Below are 25,861 nucleotides of genomic sequence, written 5' to 3'. Positions count from 1 at the left end.
TTAAGTTTATCCCCTCACCTCCAATACGTTGCAATCATGTTCCTAGTTGTACGCCTGTAAGTTTCAACGTATCACCAGCAACAAGTGTGCGAAAATATTTCGTTACATCTTCACTTTGTTTTTTAATGGAGGCGGCGAACCAGAGCCGTAACTAGGGGGAGGAGCAGACTGATCTCGTGCCCCGCGCGCTGGACCAGAGGGTGCGCAAATTTCATTCTCAAACCTTACCTTCAACATTACAAAGGGGTGCCAAAATGTGCACTTGCCCCAGGTGACCAAGCATCTGGTCGTGGCCCTGGGAAGAACGTCAGTTATTCGTAATTTCTCTGACAGAACCAAAAATAAATTAGATTTTGTCGGCAGAATTTTGCCAATATTTTCACTCCTTTGTCAAAAGTCAGCATAGCACAGACACTCCACTCAAAAAAATTACATCAGGCTGGACCCAATTTCATGTTTTTACAAGCTTCATACTGTCGCCCTTCTCAATCAAAAATCAACGAATACACCCCCCTCCTGATGCTAACGTAAAGTTGGAATGGGGCCTGAATGTTTTTTGGTAAAGCTTACTTGTTTTCATAGAGATACACGAAAGTTTATATCTGGAAGCACTTGTCTTTTCTAATTTTTGAAGTTGTCTTTTGAATTAAAAATTCATATATTAATAGTTCACTTCTACAGAATAAAAAAAATTGAGAAAAGGAAAAAATAATTGGCAAAGTTGGCGAGAATATCTTGGAGAGAAAGGGCGATATACCGCCGCTCACGAATAAATAACTAACCGGACCTTCAGCTGCACCCATATACGCGTACAGGGATAAAATGAACTCTATGCATATATACATGTCTTTCATGAAGAAAAAGAGTTGGGTGCCTACTCCTTTACAAAAAAGAAAAATGCTGTATAAAGAAGGGTGATTTCAGTTTACAATTTGTCTCCACAGGGTATCTTGAAACGAAAAAATGAACAGCAACGCTGTGGCCGGCATGAATAGGAACTGAATGGAAGGACGGGGGATTAGGTGAGAGGTGAAAGTTTGGACAAGTCCATTTCAGAAAGCAAAAATAGGTTATTTTCACGAACCTCCCAGTATCCTTCAAGAATCAGTAAACGGTTAAAAAGAAAGGAATTTCCCCATTTATGGCGTGTGACGTCATTTCGAAAGGGGGAAAAAACAGAGGCAAAAGACTTTGCTCCACAAGAAATTCCTTAGGGATTGTTTTCAGAAGTGGGGAATTTTTTTTAATGAAGTAGGGAATTTTTAGGGGCAAATAAAATTTTTTTGAGATTTTCGTAAAAATTCGGAAGATTTAAGAACTTTTCGGGAGGTCGAGGGATGAAGCTAAAATTCGGGAGACTTGGCAGCTATGGCAAAGGGGTCAGACCCATAATGATATTTTGTTTATTTCTAGAAAGAGGTGATAAGTTAACCCATGATAAACACAATTGAAAAACACCCACTAAAAAAAAATGCAGTGTTAATATTAGAAGAGATTCTGTTTTGTTGAGAAATGAGTTTTTTGTAGGTTGTAGAGAGAGGGAAAAGATTTTCTTCCACACAAAATACAGATTAAAAAAAAAAACAAATAAACCATAAGTTATATTTAATTTATTTAGGGTTGTTCAGCCATCCAGATTTACAAATTACTGCAGCTGCTTTTTTCTTTCCTTCCCCCTGAAAAGCGTATACTATTAATCAGTCCTCCTTTATAGCTTATCTAAATACTGGTCAAGATCTGGTAACGTTTCTTTCAGTCCCTTCCTCTTTCTTGTTTCCATGATGATGTTGTAGGGCCTGGACTTGCCATCCAGGGGATCTCCGGGCAAGATTTGCCAGTGATCAAACACGCACTGTGGAAATGCCTGGCCTCCAGTGTTGGATCTAAGATCAGCGGTAAATCCTAAAAAATATAAGCAACGATGATCAGTTTTTTCCTCAGTGGCAATTAAACGTACCTAAAGAAATATAAATTAACAATAGATATAATTTCACGTTTTTTCCCCTTCATGTCATTAAATTCATTGACAAATTATGTAAAAATAGGAAAATAAATTTGTCCCAGAATCGACATCTATTCATGCTTGAATAATGTATTTGCATCATTTAGCTTCTAATTTTCTCCACCACTAAGCCCACATTTTAACTTATATAAAACATTTAACATGGTTCATACTCTTCCAACAAAAAAAAATATTTAAGGACTATTCAAGCACTTTTCAAGGTAAAACTTAAAAATTCAAGGACTTTTTTACAAACGCATATTTTTCACATGAATAGGCGCATATTTAATTTTGATTGAAACTTTCAGAGATGACATTTCTATCTACTTTATTTCACATTATCCGTAATAAATAAAGGAGGCCACATACACATATATATCATACAAAACATATGACACATTGAATAACACAGTTCGTGCCTGTCAATTTCCCCATTGAAATATAGTTTAGTCTAAATATTATAATTAATTGTCTTTTAAAGACTAAAAAAAATAGAATTCTAAAGAAAAAGAAAAATTATTTCTTTCAATTCTGGAATTATTTCATCAATTCTAAAATTTCATTAATTCTGAAATTATTGCTTTATCAATTTTGGAATTCTTTTATCAATGCTGAAGTTGTCTTTCATTAATTTTGGAATTATCTTTCATTAATTCTAATTTTTCTTTCATTAATTCTGGAACTACCTCTCATTAATTTTGGAATCGTATCGATACTGAAATTATTTCTTTCATTTATTGTTTTAAACAACTATGGATGCCATTAGAAAATAACGGAAATGCGCCGGCATTCAACGCATCACATGATCTTCCAAGGATTGATGTAGGCCACTGACTTCATACCAGCACCGGTACTACAGAATAAGACGACATCGTGTCTTAAGGAGTTGTACTACAGGGAGGGGGGGGGGGGCGGCAACTGCCCCGGGTGGCAATTTTTAGGTGAACACAGTTATAAAATTATCGAATTCCGAATTGGTGGGAGCGGCAAGACAATACAAAAATCCTAGTTATGGCCCTGCGCCATACTCCCTCCAGTAATATAAGCTCAATGGATTTCAGCGCCGATTCACCCATTGAAGAACAGCTCGCATTTGGCGGCATTTTTGTCTGGCACATTCAGCAACCAATCTGGATAGAAGGGATTTTTCAGCCACAAGTAATTAAAAGTACACACACTTGCTACTCATTTTTTGTTTTCTTTCTTTAAAGAACCTTGTACAAGCTCTCCACATCACTTCCAAATAAATATTTTCTTGACAGTATGGGCGGAGATACGGGGGGGGGGGGGGGGGGGGGGGCCTAGCGTGAAAGGTGAAGTTGACTGATCTAATGTATATATGCATATATGAATTGACATCATCGTGCCCCCCCCAGGCTTCCAAGTCAATCTCCGCCTATGATTGACAGTAATCAGAGGAAGCTTCGCTCACTTACGGACCGAAAGGCTGAAATTATTTTGGCAAAAATTGAGAAATCAATATCTTAGAAAAAAAAGTTTCCTAAGTCCTCCAGAAAAAATACCTAGTACAAAAGTTTAATGACTTCCAACAACTCCAAATACGTCTACATACGATCGCAGGATACATGCTACCATAAAGCCAGGTTTTCCTAGAAGTGGGTTGTTGGGGGCCAGAGCGTGCCGACTGAGCTGAAGAAAAAAAAACAACGATCGGAAGTTCATTTTGAACACTAGCTTTTATTCCATAAAAGTTGCAAGGAAAAAAACAAGATCATTTACGATCATAAAAAAAAAATAAAACAGGCGACAAATAACAACCGGCAATCTCAGGGAGAAAAACAACAATCCCGACATACATGCGGAAAAAAACCAGCCTACAGTATAAAGCCGAGCACGCCGCCCGTGATTTACCGGTACATATTGCGTCGGGCCCAGCGGTTCCACGTGCACAGATAATAAAACGGGAAAAAACATTCCAACATAGGTTTTTGGCACCGCATGAACCGAACTGGATCATTTCGCGTCAACAGAAACGTGTTACATAATCACAATACGCGTTTGTGTATTTCTACAATGCCGCATCAGCTACTCTGTCATTTGCATACTCCGGCTTGAAGGGAAGTGAAAGAAAACAAAAATGAAGATCGGTAAAACGAGTGGTGCACAACGCATTTGACTCCTCCAGCAGCAGTCGGCCAATCACACCCGACGTAAAACACTGCCGTGAGGCTTGTTGCACTCTCTAGGAAAATAGTCGAACTTGTATTATTGGTGAGTGGGCGGCGTGTCACGCTGGGCGATTCACTTTGCACGCGGCACAGAGAACCTGCTCCTACGAAAACCCGGCTTAAGAATAATGGGGAAAAAACTTGCTTTAAATCCAATTATCCAGGGTTATAGGGCGTCACTTACGGAGTAAAAAAAAAAAGTGCCGAAAACTATTTCGGAAAAAACAAATTTTTCAAGGACTCTCACAGAATTCTTAAAAATTTCTTTTTCAAGGACTCTCATCGATTTTCAAGGCCTTGAAAATGAACTTTTTTTTCAAGGACCGTACGAACCATGTTTAAGAAGCAAAGCCGCATTCCTGCTGTAGATCGCTATTGCAATAAATACTTCATTAACCCTTTCCGGCGCGGCGTCCCCATAGCGAAACCACCTTTTCAAAATTCCACCAAAAAATAACTACTTTTCGCACGGTAATCATTTAAATCTTATTAAATAGCTTAAGATTTAGATTTTCTGTCAGAGATGGCAGCATCATACTGGTTTTGTTTTGCAATTGGTAAAAAAATCCGCCATTTTGTCTATTTTTATGGTACTTGTTTTAAAATTTATTTCCTAATAAAAAAATTTTTTTTCAAAAATTGATGGTTTTTTATAGATTTTGCCCTATTTGTTGAAATCAAGCCATTCAATAAACTTAAGAATAGTTTAAAATCAAATTATGAAAGTTTTAAAAAGGTGGTTCCATACTGAGGACACCGCACACCTAGAGCAATGAGATACACCAAGTGACGTCAGTGTGAAACCACCTCTCGAGACGAAGCGACCTTGTTTTTTTTCATTTCCTCCTCTCTTTCTTGTTTATTAGGAAATGGGTGACAGCAGCAATGGTGTTGAAACATCTCAGATGTGTATTTGTGGTGGAAATTTCGGGGGTTAGAATGGAAGACACAACATATGTTATTTTTTTGTCCCACGCATAACCATTCTTTCATTCTAGTGGTTTTAGAGCAGCTTTTTCTTTTGATGACTACTTTCTATGCTCTCTCTACTGCTTTAATTTTATTTTCTGGAATTTATTTCGCCTTGAGTCCCCCCTCCCCCTCTTCACAACCGATTATTGGGCATTTATTACTTTTATTGGTGGTGAAATGCCTATAAAATTCCTAAGTACAGTTGAAGCAATATTATACTAATTTCAGAGCTTCTCTCTGATCTGGAGTCTAATGCATCTGATGATACACCAGATAAAGAAAATAAAACAAAGCTTACTGCATGGATTATCGCGAAAATGATGCTGATGTATACACTGCCCAATGCCTGGATCCCCTCTACTATTTCATATGGTTCAGGAGAAAAAACCAAAACCTAGATTTCAAGGAAGAAGTGGGACCATCTCAGTAAATTATACCAATGCCGGATACATCGCCAATCTTGATGTTCTTATTGTTTTTTTCAGTGCCACTGATGGAAAATTTGGCATTTCGAATAAATTTATATGCCACTCAAGAAGGAAAATTTACACTGCCACCTCATTGAAAAAGATTTACCAGCTATCAATAGGCTTATGTTGATTATTTTGGCCTACAAAATCGGTAGAAAGGGAATTTTTCAAACAAAATGTTGCTTTTCTTGCATTACACCCTAGGGAAGCTTTCAGTGTTCTAGGTGTGCGGTGTCCCCACTGTGCGACCACCTGTTGTTCGCTGGATTTTGATGAAAATAAAATAATAGTTGCAAAACATATTTATATGAGTCCTATGTATCAAGTATATGAAGTTAGTTCATCCAAAAAAAATTTTTTTTATATAGTGCCCCTCAAAGGGTTAAACGAGTAAAACTGATCGCAAGTCTTCAAAAAGAATCAATTTAATTAAAATTTCGATTATGAGATCAACCAAAGTCAGGGGTGGGAAGTGACTAAGTCCATTTCGGAGCAGCAATATTCAGGATTTGGAACAGCAAAATATGGGATTCTGAGCAGATATTTATAAATTGGAGCAGTGAAATTAACAAGAATATTTTCGTTAACCCTCAACCCTTTTCAAAATAAAACTGCACTATTTTTTGTTATCGTCAGCTTGATTTTTGTTTTTGGTGTTTTAGGCTTTTGACACCTTGTTTGAAAGAGCGGCTGTCATAAAATTTTTTGCTTAGCATCCGTCTATTTAAGATGATTTTTGCTTACTGAGGGCACTATTTGCTGCCTTGAACAGCAGCACTTCAAATGAGCTAAAAAAAAATTAATTTTTTTTAATTAGTTTTTAATTTTTTTATACTTGGAAAGAAATTGTTGCAAAATGGGAGAGAATTTTGAAAGAATCAACTCGACGCTTGGCGATCTGACACTCACTATTTGGCGAGATTGACGATTTACCACTCGTTATTCGGCAACATTGGCGATTTAACGCGCGTTATTCGGCAAAGTTTCTAAACTAACATTCGTACTTCGGCAGACATGCGCTTTTTACTCCCGGAATGAAAATTTTTTTCACGAAACATCGGGATTTAACACAAATCAACTACAGTAATTTCTGCTGCTTCCAGTGACGACCTTTTTTTTTAAACGGAAACACTCGAATTTGCACTTTAAAGCTGAAAGGCATTGCAAACCATCTTCAGTTCCACGATCACGGACAATATCAGGGTTTCGCGATGGAAAGCCCAATCAGGGGCGATAGTTTAAGTATAGTGGAATAAAACACGCTTTTCTCGTAAAGAAACGTTTCGTGGCTAGCAAGAACAAAAATTTTTTGTGTCCGAAATGCCGGGCATACTGAAGCAAAATTCGCTATTTGGCGCAGAAAAATTCAAAAATACGCTATTGGAGCAGAATGGCGCAGGATATTAGTTTTGGCGAAGTGCGCCGCAATTGGCACAGAGTTCCCACCCCTGATCAAAGTTTTTAAACTAAAAAAATTAAGAGTATTGAAATACCCAGCTCTGTTCATCAATAATTTCACCCAACCTCGATGAAAACAATAATGCCAATGACAAGGTATAAAGTACTTTACAAAAACAAGACAGTAAATCGGGTATTACGGACAGTAAGCCGGAAAAATCTATTGCCTGAGGCATGTAAAAGTTTTAAAATAATTTCCCTCATTTTTTTAGAGTTTAAAGGAAATTGCATTCAAACAAATGAGAAAGGCAACTATATATACAGGGTGATATTTTTCTGTCCAACCGTTGATCCAATTAGAAAAATATCCAAATCATGTGTAGAACTCGTCATTCTTGTTTCATAAAAAGGGGTTGTATAGTTTAAAATAAAATTTTTTTGGCAGAAAAACTATTTTCTCCATCTTTCATCTTTCCCGCCATTTTCAAAATATCTTGGTGAATATTGCACTTAGAAACATGGAATTATTTTTGCTGGCATCAGGAGACGAGGCAACTTTATAATTGGGTTTATTGGCACACAGAGGGACTGTACAAAAAAGTAAACTTTATTTTAAGAGCTCCACAACCCTTTGCACCATAAATGGCATACCCGAGTACTATGCCTTATTTGGATACTTTTCTAATTGGAAGTATGCACCTGGGATCAATGGTTCCCAGTAAAATGCCATATGCCGTTACTATGCACCATGTATATAGATAAATTTTATTTCCATCAATAAATGGCAACACATTTGTTGTGCATGTGTGGGGAAAATATAATGAAAAGGGAAATTTTGTTTTAGGCCACACTAGTAATAGTTATAACAGTTTTATAAAAGTTCTTTTGCAAAAACTTGACAAATGCTACCAATAAGCTTATCAGTTGTATACATCCGAGTATAATAGTTATGCTGTCTGGTTACATTTGTCGAGGTTAGTGTAATACCAGCTTTACATCAGGTGGCCCTTACTGACGAAAACTCTGATCAACTTCAGATAATTTTTCCTCTGAGTGTGGGCTGATTTTAATGTAAAAAATTCTTAGTGATTTTAATTCTAAGTAAGATTCTCAGTGTTGCAGAAAATTGAGATTTCAAACAAAGGAATAATGTGAATTTTTTATATGTAGTGCAATGCTCTTGATTTCCTATATTATCTACACACTTTTATCAATAGACAGCAGCACATTCATGTTAAATGCATGGAGAAAAAATTTTTCAAAAAAGGGAACTAAGCAATGTTTTTCCGACACTTAAATTTTTTTAGATTTGTCGCCCTACAGTCAAAGTAATTTAATCAAGAGCATGATTGACAAATCAGTGAAGCAAGTTCGAACATGCAATCGATAACAAAGATTTTTTATTCTACTAGCGATAAAGGCCTAACTTACCGAAAGATTCGTTGACAGGCAGATATGCCTTAACTATGAACATGGGTGTTCCAGCAACCTGCGCTTCTTCAAAGACAATACCACGTCGTCTATTTAACACACCATAGATACCACCTACTGCGGATTCTGGGCACTAAAGGGAAAAAAACATTAAATTTCAATATCTACATCACAAGTTACGATATGTTATTTATTCAGTTTGAAATACAAAAATAAAACAGACCTGAATTTCAACTAAGTAGACAGGCTCCATGACACGGGGTTCGGCTGTCAGCATGCAAGCATAGAAGCATCGTCTAGCTGTTGGAATGATTTGTCCACCACCTCTGTGGATTGCATCAGCATGAAGCGTAACGTCATAGATGTTAAAGCGGACACCTCGCATGTTTTCTTCACACAAAACGCTCTAGAAGACGAAATTCAATTTTTTCAATAGCTCAAAAAAAAAAATTTTCAATCGATCAGTTCCCACAAACCACCTGTTTCAGATAACTAACTAGCCCAAAACATTTGGTTTTCAAGCAATGAAAAAAAAATCACCTCTTTGGTTGCCCATTGAAACCCAGCAATGACGCTGTCCTTGATTTCGTTCAAGTATTGTACACCTTTAGTGACATCAACGAGAAGGTTAGGTCCTGTTCCTTCAGGTCCAAAGCACCAAATTTTTCTTGCTTCTGATGCATCCCAATCATATTTCTCGGCAAGATAACGAGCACGAGCTTTGAAATCATCTTTTTGGTTTACAGTACCCTAAAATTATATAAGTAAAAATTTGATTGAAACAGATTGCCAACCAATGTGCTCAACAGGACAGATCAAAATAACATTTTAAAAACATGTTGCAAGTCTCTCAACTGGAGTGGTAAGGTCATTTCATACCCCACACAGTGCTCACCTTGCCACCTCTTGAGAAAAATACATCTGGACCATCTTATTTTCAGTACCTTTCAAGCGTCATTTACACGTGTTTGAAAAATTTACGATGTTCTAGTTTTTTCTCCCCTTCATATCATTGATGAAAGTTTCTGCAGGAGACAAAATGACTACCACACCACTCGCTTAAGGCTTTTTTTTTTTGTCTGACTGCTGCTGTGTTTTCAAGGACTGACTTTGATACTTGTGAAAATACGGTAAAAAAATATTAGAATTTGTAAATTTCATTTTCCGAGCATTTCCAACATATGTTAATTTTTTAATCATGGAAATTTACATTCAAAAAATTTGATTAGTTTTAAAAAAATTAAAACAAAAGTAATGTACCCCTCCATTTCTTTTGAACGAGTGTCTTAGTAAAAGATCATTGAGGAAAATAATAAAGACTAAATTTTTCAATTCTTTAATTCAACAGATAAATGAAATACAAGATATACAGAAGACTGGATGTTGTGAAGATATTTATTATTAGAGATGTTGATTTTTTTTTTTTTTTTTTTAAGGAAGGAAAAAACTCATCTCTGCCTCTACCGGGAGTCGAACCCGGGTCCCTCGATTGCCGGACGAGTGCTCTGACCACTAAGCTACAGAGGAGAGCTTAGTGGTCAGAGCACTCGTCCGGCAATCGAGGGACCCGGGTTCGACTCCCGGTAGAGGCAGAGATGAGTTTTTTCCTTCCTTAAAAAAAAAAAAAAAAAAAAAAAAAATCAACATCTCTAATAATAAATATCTTCACAACATCCAGTCTTCTGTATATCTTGTATTAACAAGTGGAGAGCGACATTCATGTCAGATAAATGAAATGTAAAAACCACCGATGAAAACAGATTTTTTAAATGCATTTGTACTTGCAGGGGTCAAAATGACACCACAACGCTAGTTATGCATAGAATTTTCACAATGCCAGGTAAGGGTTGAATTACATCCTGAACTAAAACCAAATTCAACAAAACTGTATGAACACTATAAAACCCATTTGTATAGTTTTATTTTATCATGAAATCTAAGAGAATGAATATCATCAGTCATATGTTAATCAGTTGCTTAGCCCCCCCCCCCAAAAACGAATCAGATTTGTAATAATCTGCAGCCTTACCTTATCAATGTCCTCGGGCAAACCATCTTGCATGGGCACAGCCTTCATGTAAAGACGATTGTGTTTGTTGGGAGATTTAGATAGACAAGTGATGCTGGATTCTTCCGACACGCTCTCTCTGTATGACACCACAGGGTCTGTTTTCTTCAGTGGAATGCAGGCATGATCTTCTTCCAAATCCTTCAAACAGATCTCAAGATGAAGTTCGCCAGCTCCAGCGACGATGTGCTCACCAGACTCTTCAATAATACACTGCGATAAAGATTCAAATTGTTGCATGTCAATATGTTGTCAACTTACTAAATTCCAAACATAAATTATATTTTTATACCCCTTCTTAACACTTTCGGGTCTAAGCCCGAACCTGACTCGGGATGCCGTTTTGTTAGAGTCAGACTTGGGCTTTTAACGCTAATACAGGGATAGGATTGCTGTCGACTCTTTTTGGAGCAGTAAATTTAATGTTTCCGAACAGCAATATGTGAATTCGGAGCAGTGTGCAGAATCACTTATCTTTGTCAAAAATAAAAAATTTCTGAACCAAGATAATCAGATTATTAAATTTTGAACATTTATAGGGTTCCGGCATCAAAAATCAGTTTTATATGTTTGATAAAACTTGCATCCACTTGTAGGGACGTAAAAATTAATCATAATCCAAGCTGGGCATAGGGAGAAAAAGTTTACAAATCAAACAAATAAGCATACATTAAAAAAAAAAAAACCCTCATGATATTTTGTTGACTGTTTACCTCCAATTTCTCAAGAACACTACACAACTTGCCCACTTTCCATGTCTACAAAGTGTTTTCTCTTTATCCACACCTCTAGTGTTTTCTCTGCAGTGTTCAGCAGCATAGTTTTTGTTAACTGCATTTCAACTCCCTTTCTTCTGCTTTTAGTCTTTGATTCTCATCTGGTCGTAGAACGTTCTTATCAAAAGTTTTTTGGTGCCGAAGCCTGTATTGGTACTTCTGATGCGAGCTGTGAACAGCTTTCAAAAGATTGGCATCGACATCAATATCTTTAGCATCTCAAGAACGCTGTACATAAGATTTTATTTGCTTAATGCCATTGATACTTTTAATTGAAAGATTTGATCTATGTTGCAGGAAATGTTTGTTTACACTAAAGCCCCTCTCGCAATCTGCATTTCCATGTTGACAAAACATAAGGCTTTGACGAGCACAAGCAAAATTTTGAACTTTGCACTTCCAAGTATTTTAGATCACAAATATAAATCCCTAATACTTATCTAACCTTTGATAACTCACATGTATATCTTCACGCTGCAGAGAAATCCATTCATCTAAGAGAACAGGGGCATCTGAAGCACAAACAACTTGCGGTAGCTTTGAAACAATGTACTTAATACATGATATTGAAGAGTTTTCCAGTCAGAAAACGGGATGCAAACACTTTTTTCCAGCATGGTGTTCTCAGAAGGTAAAACTTTAAGCAAGTGCTTGATGATCTAGCACCTAATAGAAATTTTTTGTTGAGAGCATTCCCCAGCTCAGCAAGATTGGATTTTATTTCAGCACCAACAACCACATTTTTCCACCAGTTCTCACTGCTTTCTATAGCTAAATTCTGAAGCTCAGAAATTCTAACATTCTGAATATGTTCAGATAAGATTTTATTAAGAAACGTGCCATAATTTTTCCAACAAGAGCTCCTAGCTCATCATACAAAATGTGTATGTATAAGGGACTCTTTTTCAAATAATGTCAGAAAGCTATTTAAAAGTTCCGATGCTTCTTTCAGAAACAGTTTTCACCAAAACACTTATCTGAGAGGAATTCCTGGATTTGATGCAGTCGAGATGAGTTGATCTGGACTCCTTACTTCTGAGAATCAATACTGAATTATCTTTTTCATTAACTCTGGAATTATTTCCTTTATTAATTATTTCTTTCACTAATGCTGAAATTATTTTTTATTATTTCTTCTTTCATTAATGCTGGAACTTTCATTCCAGCATTAATGGAACTGAAATTCCTTTTCATTAAAACTAGAATTTTTCTTCCATTAATTCTGGAATTCTTTCAATGTTAATTACCTCTTTCATTAATGCTGGAATTATCTTTCATTAATGCTGGAATTATCACTCTTATTTTGGAACTGAAATTATCTATTTCATTAATTCTAGAAATTCTTTAATTTTGGAATTCTCATCGATGCTGAAATAATTTCTTTCATTTATTGTTTTAATCTCCTATTTATGCCATAAGAAAATTATGGCATAACGCTTAACGGGGATTAAGCGTGTTTTCACAGTCACGCGATCTTCCGATGAATGATGTTACGGACGACGTTCTCAACACTGCCAAGGCGAAGACCGCTGACAAGTCATTACTCCCTTCAGCTCGATGGTGCAAACATAGTGCGTCCGCATTTCGGATTCCGAAAACCCGCAGCGTCTGATTGGTTAAACCCCCCCCCCCCCGACTTTTTTTAGCTCGAAATTATTTTTTTAATCAATCGGAGACGACGCGGGTTTTTGGAATCTGCAATACAGACACTATTTTTACACCCAAATGCAGGAAACCTTGGCAGAACTGGTTATCTTGATGAATTCTACAAAAAAAAAAACCGGAACACACACACACAAAGGTTTTCTATAAGCAGAGGTGGGAAGTGACAAAGTCCATTTCAGAACAGCAAAATTGTGGATTCGGAGCAGTTTTGGAGCAACAAAATATAGGATTCGGAGCAGATATTTATAAATTGGAGCAGCAAAATTAACATTTTCGTTAACCCTCATCCCTTTTCAAAATAAAACTGCACCGTCTTTTGTTATCAAACATCTTTTCATCAGCTTGTTTTTTGGTGTTGCAGGCTTTTGACACCTTGTTTGAAAGTCTGTCATAAAATTTTTCGCACCACTCTATTTAAGATGATTTTTGCTTACTGAGGGCACTATTTGCTGTCTGGAACAGCAGCCCTTCAAATGGGCTAAATATTTTCTAGTCTTTATAGATGTTAAATTCTCTCTCTATATCAAGTTTTCAATTTGTTTATACTCAGAAAGAAATTAATGCAAAATGGGAAAGAATTTCGAAAGAATCAACATGATGGTTGGCGATTCAGCACTCATTATTTGGCGAGATTGGCGATATGACACGTTATTTGGCGAGATTGACGTAATGACACGCTATTTGACGATTTAACACTCGGTATTTGGCAAAGTTTCTAAATTAGCAATCATAATTCAGCGGACATGCTCTTTTCACCCCCTGAATATTTTTTTTACGAAACATCGGGATTTGACGCAATGACGATCGACTACAGTAATTTCTGCTGCTTCCAGTGGAGACTTTTTTTTTTGAAAACGGAAACTGACTTGCATTTGCACTTTAAAGCTGAAAGACCATTGCAAACCATCCTCAATTGCATGATCACGGATATTATTGGGGTTTCGTGATGGAAAGCCTGATGATGGGCCAGATAATTTAAATACGGCGATAGTTGAAGTACAGTGAAATAAAACACGCTCTTTTCGGAAAGAATCGTTTCGTGGCAAGTAGGAACAACAATCTTTTGACGTCCTTTACAAAATTCCGGGCATACTGAAGCAAAATTCGCTATTTGGCACAGAAAAATACGAAAATACCCAATTGGAGCAAAATGGCGCAAGATGTAAATTTCGGCACAGAGTTCCCACCCCTGTATAAGTTACAGTAGCAACGCCGAGGTTGACGTCACAGCATAATTCAAATGACGTCATCAAAAGCTAAAGTTAAAGAGGGATATTTCGGAGAACCCCAATTGGCACAGAAGCACCAAATTTTCTCGGAAAATCAACATTACGGCGCAGTATGTAGCAGGAAATTGCCAATGGCGCAGCAATCCCATCCCTGTCTAATAGCTATAAAATGACTAAGTGTTCCCATTGTTTTTAAAATTAATCTATAAATCTTCTAGTTCCAAAAAAGTTGCTATATATAAATAACAGCAGCCAATGGATGTAGCTTGTAGCTTTATGAAATGATATAGAAGTACAGTTGAAACACATTTGTCTTTCTCTTCCTAGGTAAGGTAGCCACATTTGATGATATTTTTTTTAATGAAAACCCCAATTTTAGATATTCACATTTAAATAAGTTTTTATTCAGAATCGTTTGAAATTTGATGTTAAAAAATGTTTTCTTATGTGGAACTTTTTTCAAATGCTAAAAACAAACATACTTTTAATTATTTCTCATTAAATACTAATTATTAGTACCCTTCCCTTAAATAACTGCTATATTATGGAAGAAAAGTGAAATTTCTAGCTAAAAGAACTGTTGAGATATATATATTTCAAGTACTTTTGAAAAATCATGAAAGTGTCAAAAACCCTCAGCCCACAGGGACAAACAGTCCAAATAACTCAGACCCGAAAGTGTTAATAAGATATTGTATTATGATTACAGACTGAAAATGTGCTTTATATGGTAAGTCCTTATAACGTGATTTGACTCAAGATTTTTTATTTTGATATTTTATAAAAGTCCATACATTAAATTTTTCAAAAATTCACAAAATGAGAGAATTACCTGAACCATGGGATCAGACTTTGCCAAACGTTTCAGTCCTTCCACCAGCTTGGGCAGATCAGAGGGATGCATCGGTTCCACGGCAACTCTGACAACAGGACTGACTGAAAACTTCATCACTCTCATGTTATGAGCTTCCTTGAAAGTTGTGATCGTGCCAGTCTTGACCAAAAACTGATCAACACCAACTAGACCGCAAATGTTTCCACACGGCACATCCTCAATAGGTTCTACGTAACGACCCATCATAAGAACAGTTCTGCAAAGAAATTATTAAAGTTTGTTACAATGTCATTGTGACGGAAAAAGAACTAACAAATTAAGCCGCTTGAAAACACCAAGACAAAAACAGATTATAATCCATATGAAAATACAATGGACTAATTACTGTATTCGTCGGCATGCTGAGAAACAGTGGGAGACCAGCACCCCAAGGATAGTCACTTTCTGGCTTGCTGGGAAATTTGAGTCAAATTATAAAAAATTCTTAAATATCTGACTCAAAAGAAACAATTGAATTGGCTGATTTAAAGCTTGTCTGTTTCTCAGCATTTGAGGATCTGTTTTACGAACCAACTTGGAGATCAAATTTCGCAAATTTGATTTTGCTATCATAAATCTTAATTCGTAACACATGTCTGACACCAGTCACTTAGATGAGCAGAATGAAAAAGTTAGATTTTTAAATTTTTGTATTCTTTGCTTATACGAATCTTGAACACATAATCAGAACATAATATTAAACTTCACTACAAAGCATGAGTAATACAAAAGCAATGAGCATGCAAAATGCAGCATCTCCATTTCGTATCAGGCCTTGGATAATTAGGTTAAGATAAGTTAATAATGAAAATCAGACAATTTAAGTTAATTTCACTATCCCAGACAAAAATGTTTGGTATGGCAAAAAAAAAAAACTGGTGATCCGCAGGATACAACTAGGGGGAGAGCAGGCGGGTCTGGTCACCTGGCACTATATTAGAAGGGACACCAAAAATGCTAGTTTGACGTGAGCGACAAAGTATGTAGTTGTGCCCACCCCCTCCGTTTTTACAGCAGACCAGCTAATCCAACATTCTCCACAACATAATTATGAAAATATTTTTTCAAGAACCGTTTGTATTTTACAAGTTGAGCATGAATACATAAAAATTTTGAGAATTAAATTTTATCTGCAATAATAAATTAAAAAATAAGACGCTTGGAAACGAACCTCTGAATGGCTTTTTCAGCCAAATCCTCTTTTTTTCCAGGTGTATAGTTCGGCCCCATGATACGGACTTTCTGACCAGATGTGACTGTTCCAGAAAATACTCTTCCGAAGGCATAGAATCTTCCTTTATCTGATGTCGGCACCATCTTGGATATATACATCATCAAGTGACCATTAGGGTCACAGCTCTTAATGGCTTTGGAGATAAATTCATTCAATTATTTTCTGAATTCAACATAAGCGAATACTAATTAATTCTTGCGTGTCTCAATAAAGAAAAGTAATAAAAAAGGTTCCAAGAATTTAATACAAGGGATTTTTTAAAAGCAAAATAGGAAAGTTACAGTAGCTTTTAATTATTCTTACCAACGGCAGCTTCATCGTCTTGTGGACCTTCATAGAGAATCTCCATCCTGTACTTCTGTGCAGTGACTGGTGACGGCAGGTGGATTGCTATCATCTGAAGCAAAGCTTCGCCAGCCGGCAGCCATGTCCTCATGACAACCTTGAGTAAGTTCTTGCCTTCTTTTTCTTTATCATCTCCTTTCAATACTACATTCAGTTTCTCTAACAAACGAGCAGTTTCTTCTTTCTTATAATTCATTATGGCATCAAAAACCTAAAATTCAATACAAGGTCATACAGACTACTATTGATACAGATATAAGTCATACTAATAGGATTAGCCCTTTCATGCCCATTGGGACATTTAAGTCTGGTACATGTCCTAAACCAGGGGTTCTCAACCGGTGCTCCGCAGAGACTCTAGGAAAATATAAATCAGTAAATTTGATAGATAAATAAATAAGTGGCCTACAAGGTTCTGCCATAAAAATTATGTACAAAAATGGGCTCTTTGAGTCAAACAAGGCTCCGCCGGTGAAAAAGGTTGAGAACCGCTGTCCTAAACCAATAGCAGAAAGGTACGAATAGTGATTTGGCCAAGTAATTTTCTTAAAATTCACTATCCTAAGTACAATTACTTTTAATTTAAAAAATTGACTATTTTAAATGATTGATAATGAATTTAAAGTAGGCAATTTATTATTTAAATATTTAAAAACTGGTAATTGAAAGATTTTTGTTACAATACTGACAACAAAATTAAACCACGAAATTATATTTTGATATTCACAATCTATTTTCTTACACAATCAATTTTGTTTTCAATACTTATCAATTATATGTCTGATCAAGATATCAACCATTATTCACACTCGACTGCATCATAAAATTTAAGACTCATTTTCTTATTTTTCCCCTCTGGATGTTTTTTCTTTGGCCTTTACAGTAGCTCAATACGTTTCTCATCGAGGTACATTCTTCAGTTAATGAACTTCATTGGGTCATGCTCACTTCCACTTTATTGCAGTAGGAATATATTTCAAATTTTACGTCTTCTGTGTCCTAGAAATTTACCCCTACATAACCCTAACATATGGAGAAGATTTATGTACACCACACAATAAAATATATAACCTGAATTTTTAATTTATGTAAAAAATACCAATTATCATTTTTAAAAATTAGTTTGATGTACTTAGATTTACAGACATTCAGCCAAATACCTAAGCATTATTCAACTGAATAGCTACAGACTAGTTAAAAGGCTTATTTTTCCAAACAGCATCTCCGAAAGAATGTGTTTTGAAAAAAAATTTCAGTTGACCATCTATATGAAATACATCTATGCCAGAAGTAAAGGGCACCACATCACAAAGAGAATTTTTCAGGAGCTGTTGAAATTTTATATAAATATTTTTTTAACGAGTCTATGGAGCTTGATTTTTAAAGTGATCATGTGTTATTAATTGAAATAAGCCTCGTACTCCTGTGGTGTAATGAAAGTACCATATAGAGTTCTTAATATTGATGAAAATTGTCGTAGAGAAAAAAATTGCTAAAAAGTTTATTGCAAAAGCTTGTGTTTACATATAACTCTTGGAATTTTAAACAGACAATTTGCTGTTGGGGAAGATGATTAAACAATAGCAACGTACTCCCTGAATTCTGTACAGTTTAATCTGTTACATTCCAAGAACATCTACACCAAAATCCATGTTCAACAATTTTCTAATGGTTTCGCATTTCCATGTTAAAGCAATCTCAATTTCAAAACACTGATTTCTTTCATGAGTAGGGAAAAAAACTATGTACTTACTTTGTATATAGGTTCCAATATGAACATAACAAAAGCCCTCTTGTAACCTTCGTCAATTTTCTTAGCCCACTTTTTCGTGCTGGGATTGTAAAAGTTCTCTCCCCACAATCGGTTCATTAGTTTCTCAACATCAATTTTGAATTTTTCAGCATAAAATTCTGCAAACTGCTTCAAGGTGAAGGCCCAACCGTGTAATCCAGATCCAAATCCCACATTCCCTCTGGATGGTTCAACCTGTCGATAGAAACAATGAATGAACAAAGGCAATATTTCAACCACTTTCAACTTTTCAATACAAATTATACAAAAACTATATTCTGCAAACAAATAGTTGTCAGAAAATGCTTGGAAATGTTCCAAAACAATTCTGCAGAATTTGCGGTATACTTTCTTATAATCAATTTCTTGAACTTTTCCCGAGGGAAAAAACATACCACCTTATGAAAACCTTGTATGTCAATTTTTTTGAAAATGAGTTTTATATTCAAGATATACAGAAGACTGGATGTTGTGGAGATATTTATTATTTGAGATGTTAATTTTTTAAGGAAGGAAAAAACTCATTTGCCTTTACCGGGAGTCGAACCCGGGTCCCTCGATATATATTTTATATTGATAAAATCTCGCCTGTTACAACTTTTGAGAGAGAAAAAATCTGCAACAATCCACTCTATCAATAAAAAATAAACCCCTTTACATGTTATTTAATAGGACACTTTTTTTTTGTTGCTCTTCTTGTAAAGTTGGAATTTTTTAGGTACCAGGTTTTCATTATAAGGTGACTATATCCTACAAGCCCCCAAAATTGTTTTCAAAACATAAGAGCTGAGGATGGATAATCTTTTCTGCTGCTAATACCGCATGGACTGCCTTTCAACCAAACATCAGTGGTTGATATCAGATATATTACACAGATACAGGAATTTGAATAAGCTGAATTCTATAGAGACATAGTAAACATTGCCAGCCTTGACAGACTGAATCATAAAAGGATTTAACAAGTTCTTTTTAGTCTAAAGACAGGTAATAGTTTTGATTCTATTAGTCTGTCACTAATATTTATAGTTGTAGTTTATAACACCCCCCCCCCCCCCCCCAGTGTTACAGCATCAGGCTTTAGAGGCTGTTGTGAGTGAGTGAATCCTATTCTTTGAGTGGCTGTCCCAAAAAAACTTGGCTGTCACCTGGATCTTTTTTGAATCTCTACAAGTTAACACGGTCCGAGTGAAGATAACGAAATGTATGGAGCTAAGTCATTGATAACGTGTTGCTTTTATATAATTGGTATGAAATAATGGGAAATTAACCTTGATATCTCCCATGGGACCAGTTTCATCAGAATATGTAGCAATGATGACATTAACATTCTCGACGATACGCTGAAATGTTTGATAAAGATCTTCCTGTTCCAACTGAAGAGTAAGCAAAGCCAAATCCATCTTATTCATAAATAATACAGGCTTTATTCTCTCTGCGATTGCTTGACGGAGCACTGTTTCTGTTTGCACACATACACCTTGAAATGAGAAATATTTTACACATTGCAAACATATAGCACTGAAATGGTTTTCAAAATATAAATATTAAAAAAGAACCAAGGATGCATTTTTACAAGACAGGAAAACAACTTAAAACCTCAGTCTTTCAACAAACTTTACACATAACATTTTAAGTTCGTATCAATCAAACTACATACAAATCAAATGCTTACACTAAGACAGGAACATTTTTCCTTCTCTTGAGGGGTGTAGCCGGGATTCTCAAACTGAGAGCTGCCACCCTTTGTCGGAAATGCTACGAAGCAAGAGCCCAGTCAACAGTTTTTACAAAGAGATTCGCTGTTAAACTGCTACAGGAAGCAGTGAATAAGTGCTGATTAAGGAAAGAGGCGCTGCAGGTAAAAAGTTTGAGATCCCTCTGATTTAACCCATTATTTAACATGGATGTGACAATTTAAAACAGACCTATTTTTAGAGACATTAATGGGAGTCTTATTATTAAATCTAAACAAGAAAATAATCTTTCTCATTATAAGGAATTATTTCTGAGATTCATCAAATTTTATTGGCTCACGACTGAAAAAATACAAGGGCAAAAATTTCATTCAAGCATATTAAAATGCTTTTTAAATATTTAATTAGTTGTAATTTATAATTGTAAGTTAATAATTAATATAGTCAATTGCCAGACCTTTAGTACTAGTGATAATGGTTTAGATTAAAAAATTACAATTCATAATTGTTTTGATATTTATAACCCAGTCTAGAATCGCCTGTTTTCACCCATCTTTATGCCGCATCCTTTTTGGCCTTTGGTGCTTTATCGCAATCTTTATTTTCCTCTCCAGAACGAGATTATACTACAGCTGTTCCAAAATGTCAAGAGCATAACATTTCTATTCTTAACATCAGCAACAACATTCGGGATTGAAAAATAAAGAAGCACATTCTTACCACTGACACAATCAACAACCACTAAAGCACCATCGGTGACCCTGAGAGCTGCAGTGACTTCAGATGAAAAATCAACGTGACCTGGCGAATCAATCAAATTTATCAAGAAACCTCTGATGTCTTTTTCTTTCTGGTTATCTTCCTTGATGAAGCACATGTCTTTCTGTGCCAATTCAAAATACATAGAAATAGCACTGGAAGAGACAAGGCAACATAATTTAAATGTGCATCTACGATAAAAAAATTTGATAGCGACACATAATAAATTGCTCTGGTAACTAAAAATATATATAAACACTTGTAACAAATATAGATGTCAGTTTAACTTTTAAAATATGTGAAGGCAGAGGAAAGAACATTTGTTTATATAGTGATAGGTATCAGATTTAATGTTTTGCGAATAACTATTTCCCTCAAGATAAAAACGTTCGCTATACATACGTGGACTTGATGGTGATGCATCGTTCCTGCTCATCCTTTCTTGTATCGGTGAATCTCATTTCTCCAGCTTTAGCGGCTGCAATGATACCAGCCTTGGAAACTAATGAATCTGTGAGAGTAGACTTTCCATGGTCAACATGAGCAATAACAGACATGTTACGTATGTTTTTCTTTCTATTCATGAGATCCCTGATCTCATCTACCGTGAAGTTTACCTATGGGAAAAATTTTCCATTCAGAATGAGACAATATGAAGTAGAGAAAGGTCAATAGCACGCTGAGCTCAACCTTTATTATCAGCCAATCAATAAAATCATAAAACCGAATCGAACATTGAATCGAATTCCAATAAACTAGGGCAGCGGTTCTCAATCTTTTGTGACCCGCTGAGCCCTTTCCAATATATAATTTCTATGGAGGAGCCCCGTAGGCCTATTTTTTATTTATTCAAAAGTATTATTTTTTTCACATTGTTTTTTTTTTTAATTTTCTTCGAGCGGCCACGGACCCCCCCCCATGAGTATCGGTTGAGAACCGCTGAACTAAGGAGTTCCAAGTACTTTACTGAAAGGTTGGTGCAATCAGCAGAGCGATTGTAAAAACCAAATTTTTGTGGATTCATCGGGAAAAATCAAAAAAAGGAAGCCATCTAACTGAAAAAAATCTAGGCGCCAGAAAAAGGTCCAAAATAATGCACCTTTTGACTTTTTCATGGTATAGTGACCTTGTTTTGTGTTGGCAGATATGCTGTTAAATTCCAAACATTTTGTGCTGCTCCAAGCCAAGCCAACAAATTAGGAACTACACAAAAACTTTCTGCACCAATACCAATTTCTCAGTTGAAATGGCAACCCAGGATTTGGAACAGCTGTCGTATGGTCAGCCACTTGGCGATTATTTAGCACCACGCGTCTGATGGCCCGACGAAGAGTTGCCAAGGCCGTCAGACACTACGGACGCATCAAAAAAAGAACAGCGTGCAAAACATAATAGAAACCACCAAGCATAAAAATAGAAAAAAATATCAGTTAAAAAAATTACACCTGGCCCATTTTTTTAATAAAAAGATCGGGACATAAGGAATTCCGGGCATAAATATTCTATGCATTAAAACTAAAACCCGGACCCCTTTTTTAATAAACGGATCCGGGCATGAAAAATTCTGTAGGTTCATTTTAAATAATAAACCAATAAAACGGAAGGCATGGCAATGGATGAATAATAAATATAACGAAATAAAACGATATGATACAACAAAATAATAAAACGGTATGATACAACCTGAGCAGTAGATAATAATCCGTAATGACGTAAGTTACAGAAGGGAGGAATAATAATCAAAGAGAGACGCGCTGGAAATAGAACAACGGCTGCTTAGAATTTTTGAAAAAACGCGACGAACAAAAGGAAAAAAAAAAATCCTGTTTGGCGAAGCTAGCGCCATCTAGTATCACCCAACGAAACCGGAAAAGTGTTAAAAAATACGGCAACCCAGAGAAGCATTATCACGATCTTGGCGACTTATCGCAAGAAAAAAGTCGCCAAAGTCGTGGCGGACCATACTGCATCTGTTCCGAAGTCATTTTGCTGTCATGCAGAATTTTATATCATTACCATAATTAGAGCTTGTTTTTGTTCCTCATGCAAAGTTTTTTTACATAAGGAAGTTCATTCGCAATCATTCGTTTTTCAAAAGATGCATTTGAAAACCCATTGGGAAGATGTGTGAACGTCCTAATGGTGATGAGCCAGCAATTAAGAGATGTTACACTTGGCAAGTGATAGCTATTTACAGGTCGCATTTGCCATAACCGCATATGACAAGATTACCACAATCAGGGCTTGACAAATCCCAGACTGGTCACTAGGATGACTATGAAATATATAATGATGCCTAAAATTTTTTGTGTGCGATTGCTAAATTGGAATATATGAATGACAAATTTTGATTTCACTACTATTATGATAAGGATATATCCTGGAAAAAATGGGAAAAACATTAGGACCATTTCTCTTTAGACTAAACTTTGGTCACAACTGCCATTGATGACACTATATAGCCACATGCAAGTTTCTGAACCGGTAAAGAAAACTGCCAAATACCTTCCATTATTTATAAATTTCACTGACCCACATTATAACTGACAGTGGAAATTGCCAAACCTGTGAAATCCCACCTCATCAGATTTCATGCAGGTGATGCTTTCTACCCTCACAGCAATAAACAGAAGAAAAATCACATAATAGACAGGTCTTTTTCTGTTATTTGTACTGTTAACATATTTCTACTATCCCAAAGAAAAAATATGAGGAAAAGCCAACTCCACCCACTGGCGATTGATCTGATGGTTAGAAGGGTGATGGAAAACACGTTCTTAGAAAAGAAGTTATGTATTATCGAGCCTATCAAAATGCAAACAATACAAAGCAAATGCAACAAGGCTGAAATGAAAGATAACTTAAAAAATTCTTGGTTTTAATACCAATAAATAAACCTTGAGGGCCTTATTCCAGAGTCAAGTTCCAACACACCCAAATATAGACTCTTGAAATGGGGAAACTAATATTTTCCACCTCCACCCTAATACCGTAGACTTCACTAATCCAGCACATATCAGACCAGAGTGTGCCAGATTACTGGAAGTCAATTGAAAAAAACCCATTTAAATATAAACTACACAGTGTCATGTTTTCCTCTTCTATGCTCAAAGAAAACTCATCTAAAAAATACCAAATAATAATCTGGCCGGTGCAGTAATGGTAAGTCTACTGCAATAGTTTTTTGAAAACATGGAGTGGGGAGAATGGTCACTTTCTCCCCTTGTAATGGCTTATTAACAGCTGTTAAAGATCAATTTTCCCACCTACACATGTAAACAGTGGTGTACCAGTCGCTCTCAAAATGTGCCTTTGTTCCTAGAGATAGAATACAGAGTTGGTGTACTGATGTGCCCTTCAGTGTGCTGAAATGCTTTTTCTAAAACCAACAGAATACAGAATTAAAGCAATTCTGGAGTACCATATGACATGGGTAGAAGAAATGTAGAATCACATGAAAATATTAGAAAAACACATCGAGTTGTCAGTTATCCCATATGATCAGCAGGGCAAGACAAATCCCATGTGTCGTGTCACTATGACAACTAAAAAATATTGCACCCAAAATTTCCCCATGTCTGGTTATCAAATTAGAATCCAAGGACAATACCAAATTCTTGGAATTTATATCAGCGTATCTGACATTAACAAAGCCGGCAATTATATCTCCATAGAAGCTGGCATACTATTTTATTGTTTTTCGTGGAAATAGTTAGGCACCTAGATCTTTTTGCAATTTGTCAAGCCCTGATGTACAGCTCTTAACGCAAAAAGGGTGGGGAAGAGAAGAGTGGTGGCACATACAGAGGCTCAGCAACCCTCCTCCCCCAGCAAAATTTATTCTGAAAGGGGATTCTACAGCCTCTGCTTCCCCCAGTTTGGGCATCACTGCCCATATGAATTATTAGATATTTAAAATTTGAGTACTTTTAACCAAGTCTGTAGAGCAGTCTCCGAAACTTTGTTTTATGGCCCCCACCTACTCAAGAGAGGCAACCCACCATATACAATCCCATATTAAATCCACAGTTTCTAACCCCCACCCCAACAAGCGATTCCTGCCCACTTTGGGAAACGCTGATGTAAAGCATTGAATTCTTTGGTCCCATAAATTTCATTGCAGGCAAGTTTAAGACGAGTAAATATAATTTTTTCCACTTAAAATAAACGTTTTGTATCAAGGGTGGGAGTCTCAACGCAATATTAACTTGCGACCCTCATTTCATTCGGTAGATTATTAGCACGAAATTTGATAGATTTCGTTCGAGTTACGTACGTACATTGTGTTCCTGAATAATGTACGATAACGTCACCTTTACGAACAATAAAACATGAATTATTACCATTTTCCCTCAAGAAAACTAGATGGAAATATTGTTCGAATGTGCATTTAGTGTATTTAGTAAAAGCTTCCTCCTTTAAATAATTAACGATAAAACCATAACCCCGACCGAAAATGTCAAAACATTCCACGTTTCACAATCCGATCGATCGATCCGGAAGTTGATCGATTTGAACAAAATCATCCCGCACTATTCGGCCGATGCTACTCGGTATTAGACCCTCGTTAATTCGTTCCCCGCTTTCCCGAATAAAGGATAAATTTAAAATTCAGCCACGAACATGCCGTTCGATTGATGGCCCCCCACGTAAACATTTGAGTAATGGCGATCGCTTATTGTACCAACTCGGCACTCGTCGGAGGGTCAAGCCCCGCGCGTTCGTTTCTAAGGAATAAAGAGAAGCGAGAACGAAATAATGGCCGGAAGAAATAGCTTTTCAAGGATTGAAAGAGATTGAAAATGGATGGGTATGAAATTATTACCATTTTGGCGGCTTTTCGATGTCGACTTTTAGACGAGTTTAGTACTGCGCTCGATTGCAGTTAAAGAACTAGGAGCGAAGAGAATTATTTAGGACCGACGCGTTGCCACCTCCTCTTCTGCCTCTTGTTTCGGTCGTG

At 36.2% G+C, this 25,861-nt stretch overlaps 1 protein-coding gene across 1 annotated transcript; it reads right to left on the bottom strand.

The window, feature by feature from the left end:
* Positions 1-1,595: 1,595 nt before the first annotated feature.
* Positions 1,596-25,861, bottom strand: eEF2 (eukaryotic translation elongation factor 2). Its single transcript, XM_089252872.1, has 13 exons — positions 25,724-25,861; positions 21,301-21,515; positions 20,860-21,053; positions 19,714-19,922; positions 18,407-18,640; positions 16,612-16,864; positions 16,246-16,441; positions 15,033-15,291; positions 10,492-10,743; positions 9,003-9,212; positions 8,686-8,868; positions 8,463-8,595; positions 1,596-1,902 (listed from the first exon to the last, which is right to left on the bottom strand). The coding sequence occupies exons 1-13, from the start codon at positions 25,724-25,726 to the stop codon at positions 1,709-1,711; spliced, it is 2,535 nt and encodes an 844-aa protein (XP_089108998.1). The 5' UTR covers positions 25,727-25,861; the 3' UTR covers positions 1,596-1,708.

Source organism: Pholcus phalangioides, unplaced genomic scaffold, assembly GCF_987345545.1.
Source record: "Pholcus phalangioides strain wild (caught in Gottingen) unplaced genomic scaffold, Ppha-v1.0 ptg000031l_1, whole genome shotgun sequence".
Taxonomy (NCBI): Eukaryota; Metazoa; Arthropoda; class Arachnida; order Araneae; family Pholcidae; genus Pholcus; species Pholcus phalangioides.
Note: the sequence above shows the minus strand (reverse complement) of the source record. Positions and strands in the feature narration are given on the sequence as shown.

Bases quoted from the DNA above. Each gene is read 5' to 3' on its own strand.
- eEF2 (XM_089252872.1), bottom strand. The intron at 19,923-20,859 runs GTAAGAATGTGC...TCTCATTTCAAG, and splicing joins GGTTGTTGATTGTGTCAGTG to GTGTATGTGTGCAAACAGAA. The intron at 8,596-8,685 runs GTCTGTTTTATT...TTTTCCCTTTAG, and splicing joins TCTACTTAGTTGAAATTCAG to TGCCCAGAATCCGCAGTAGG.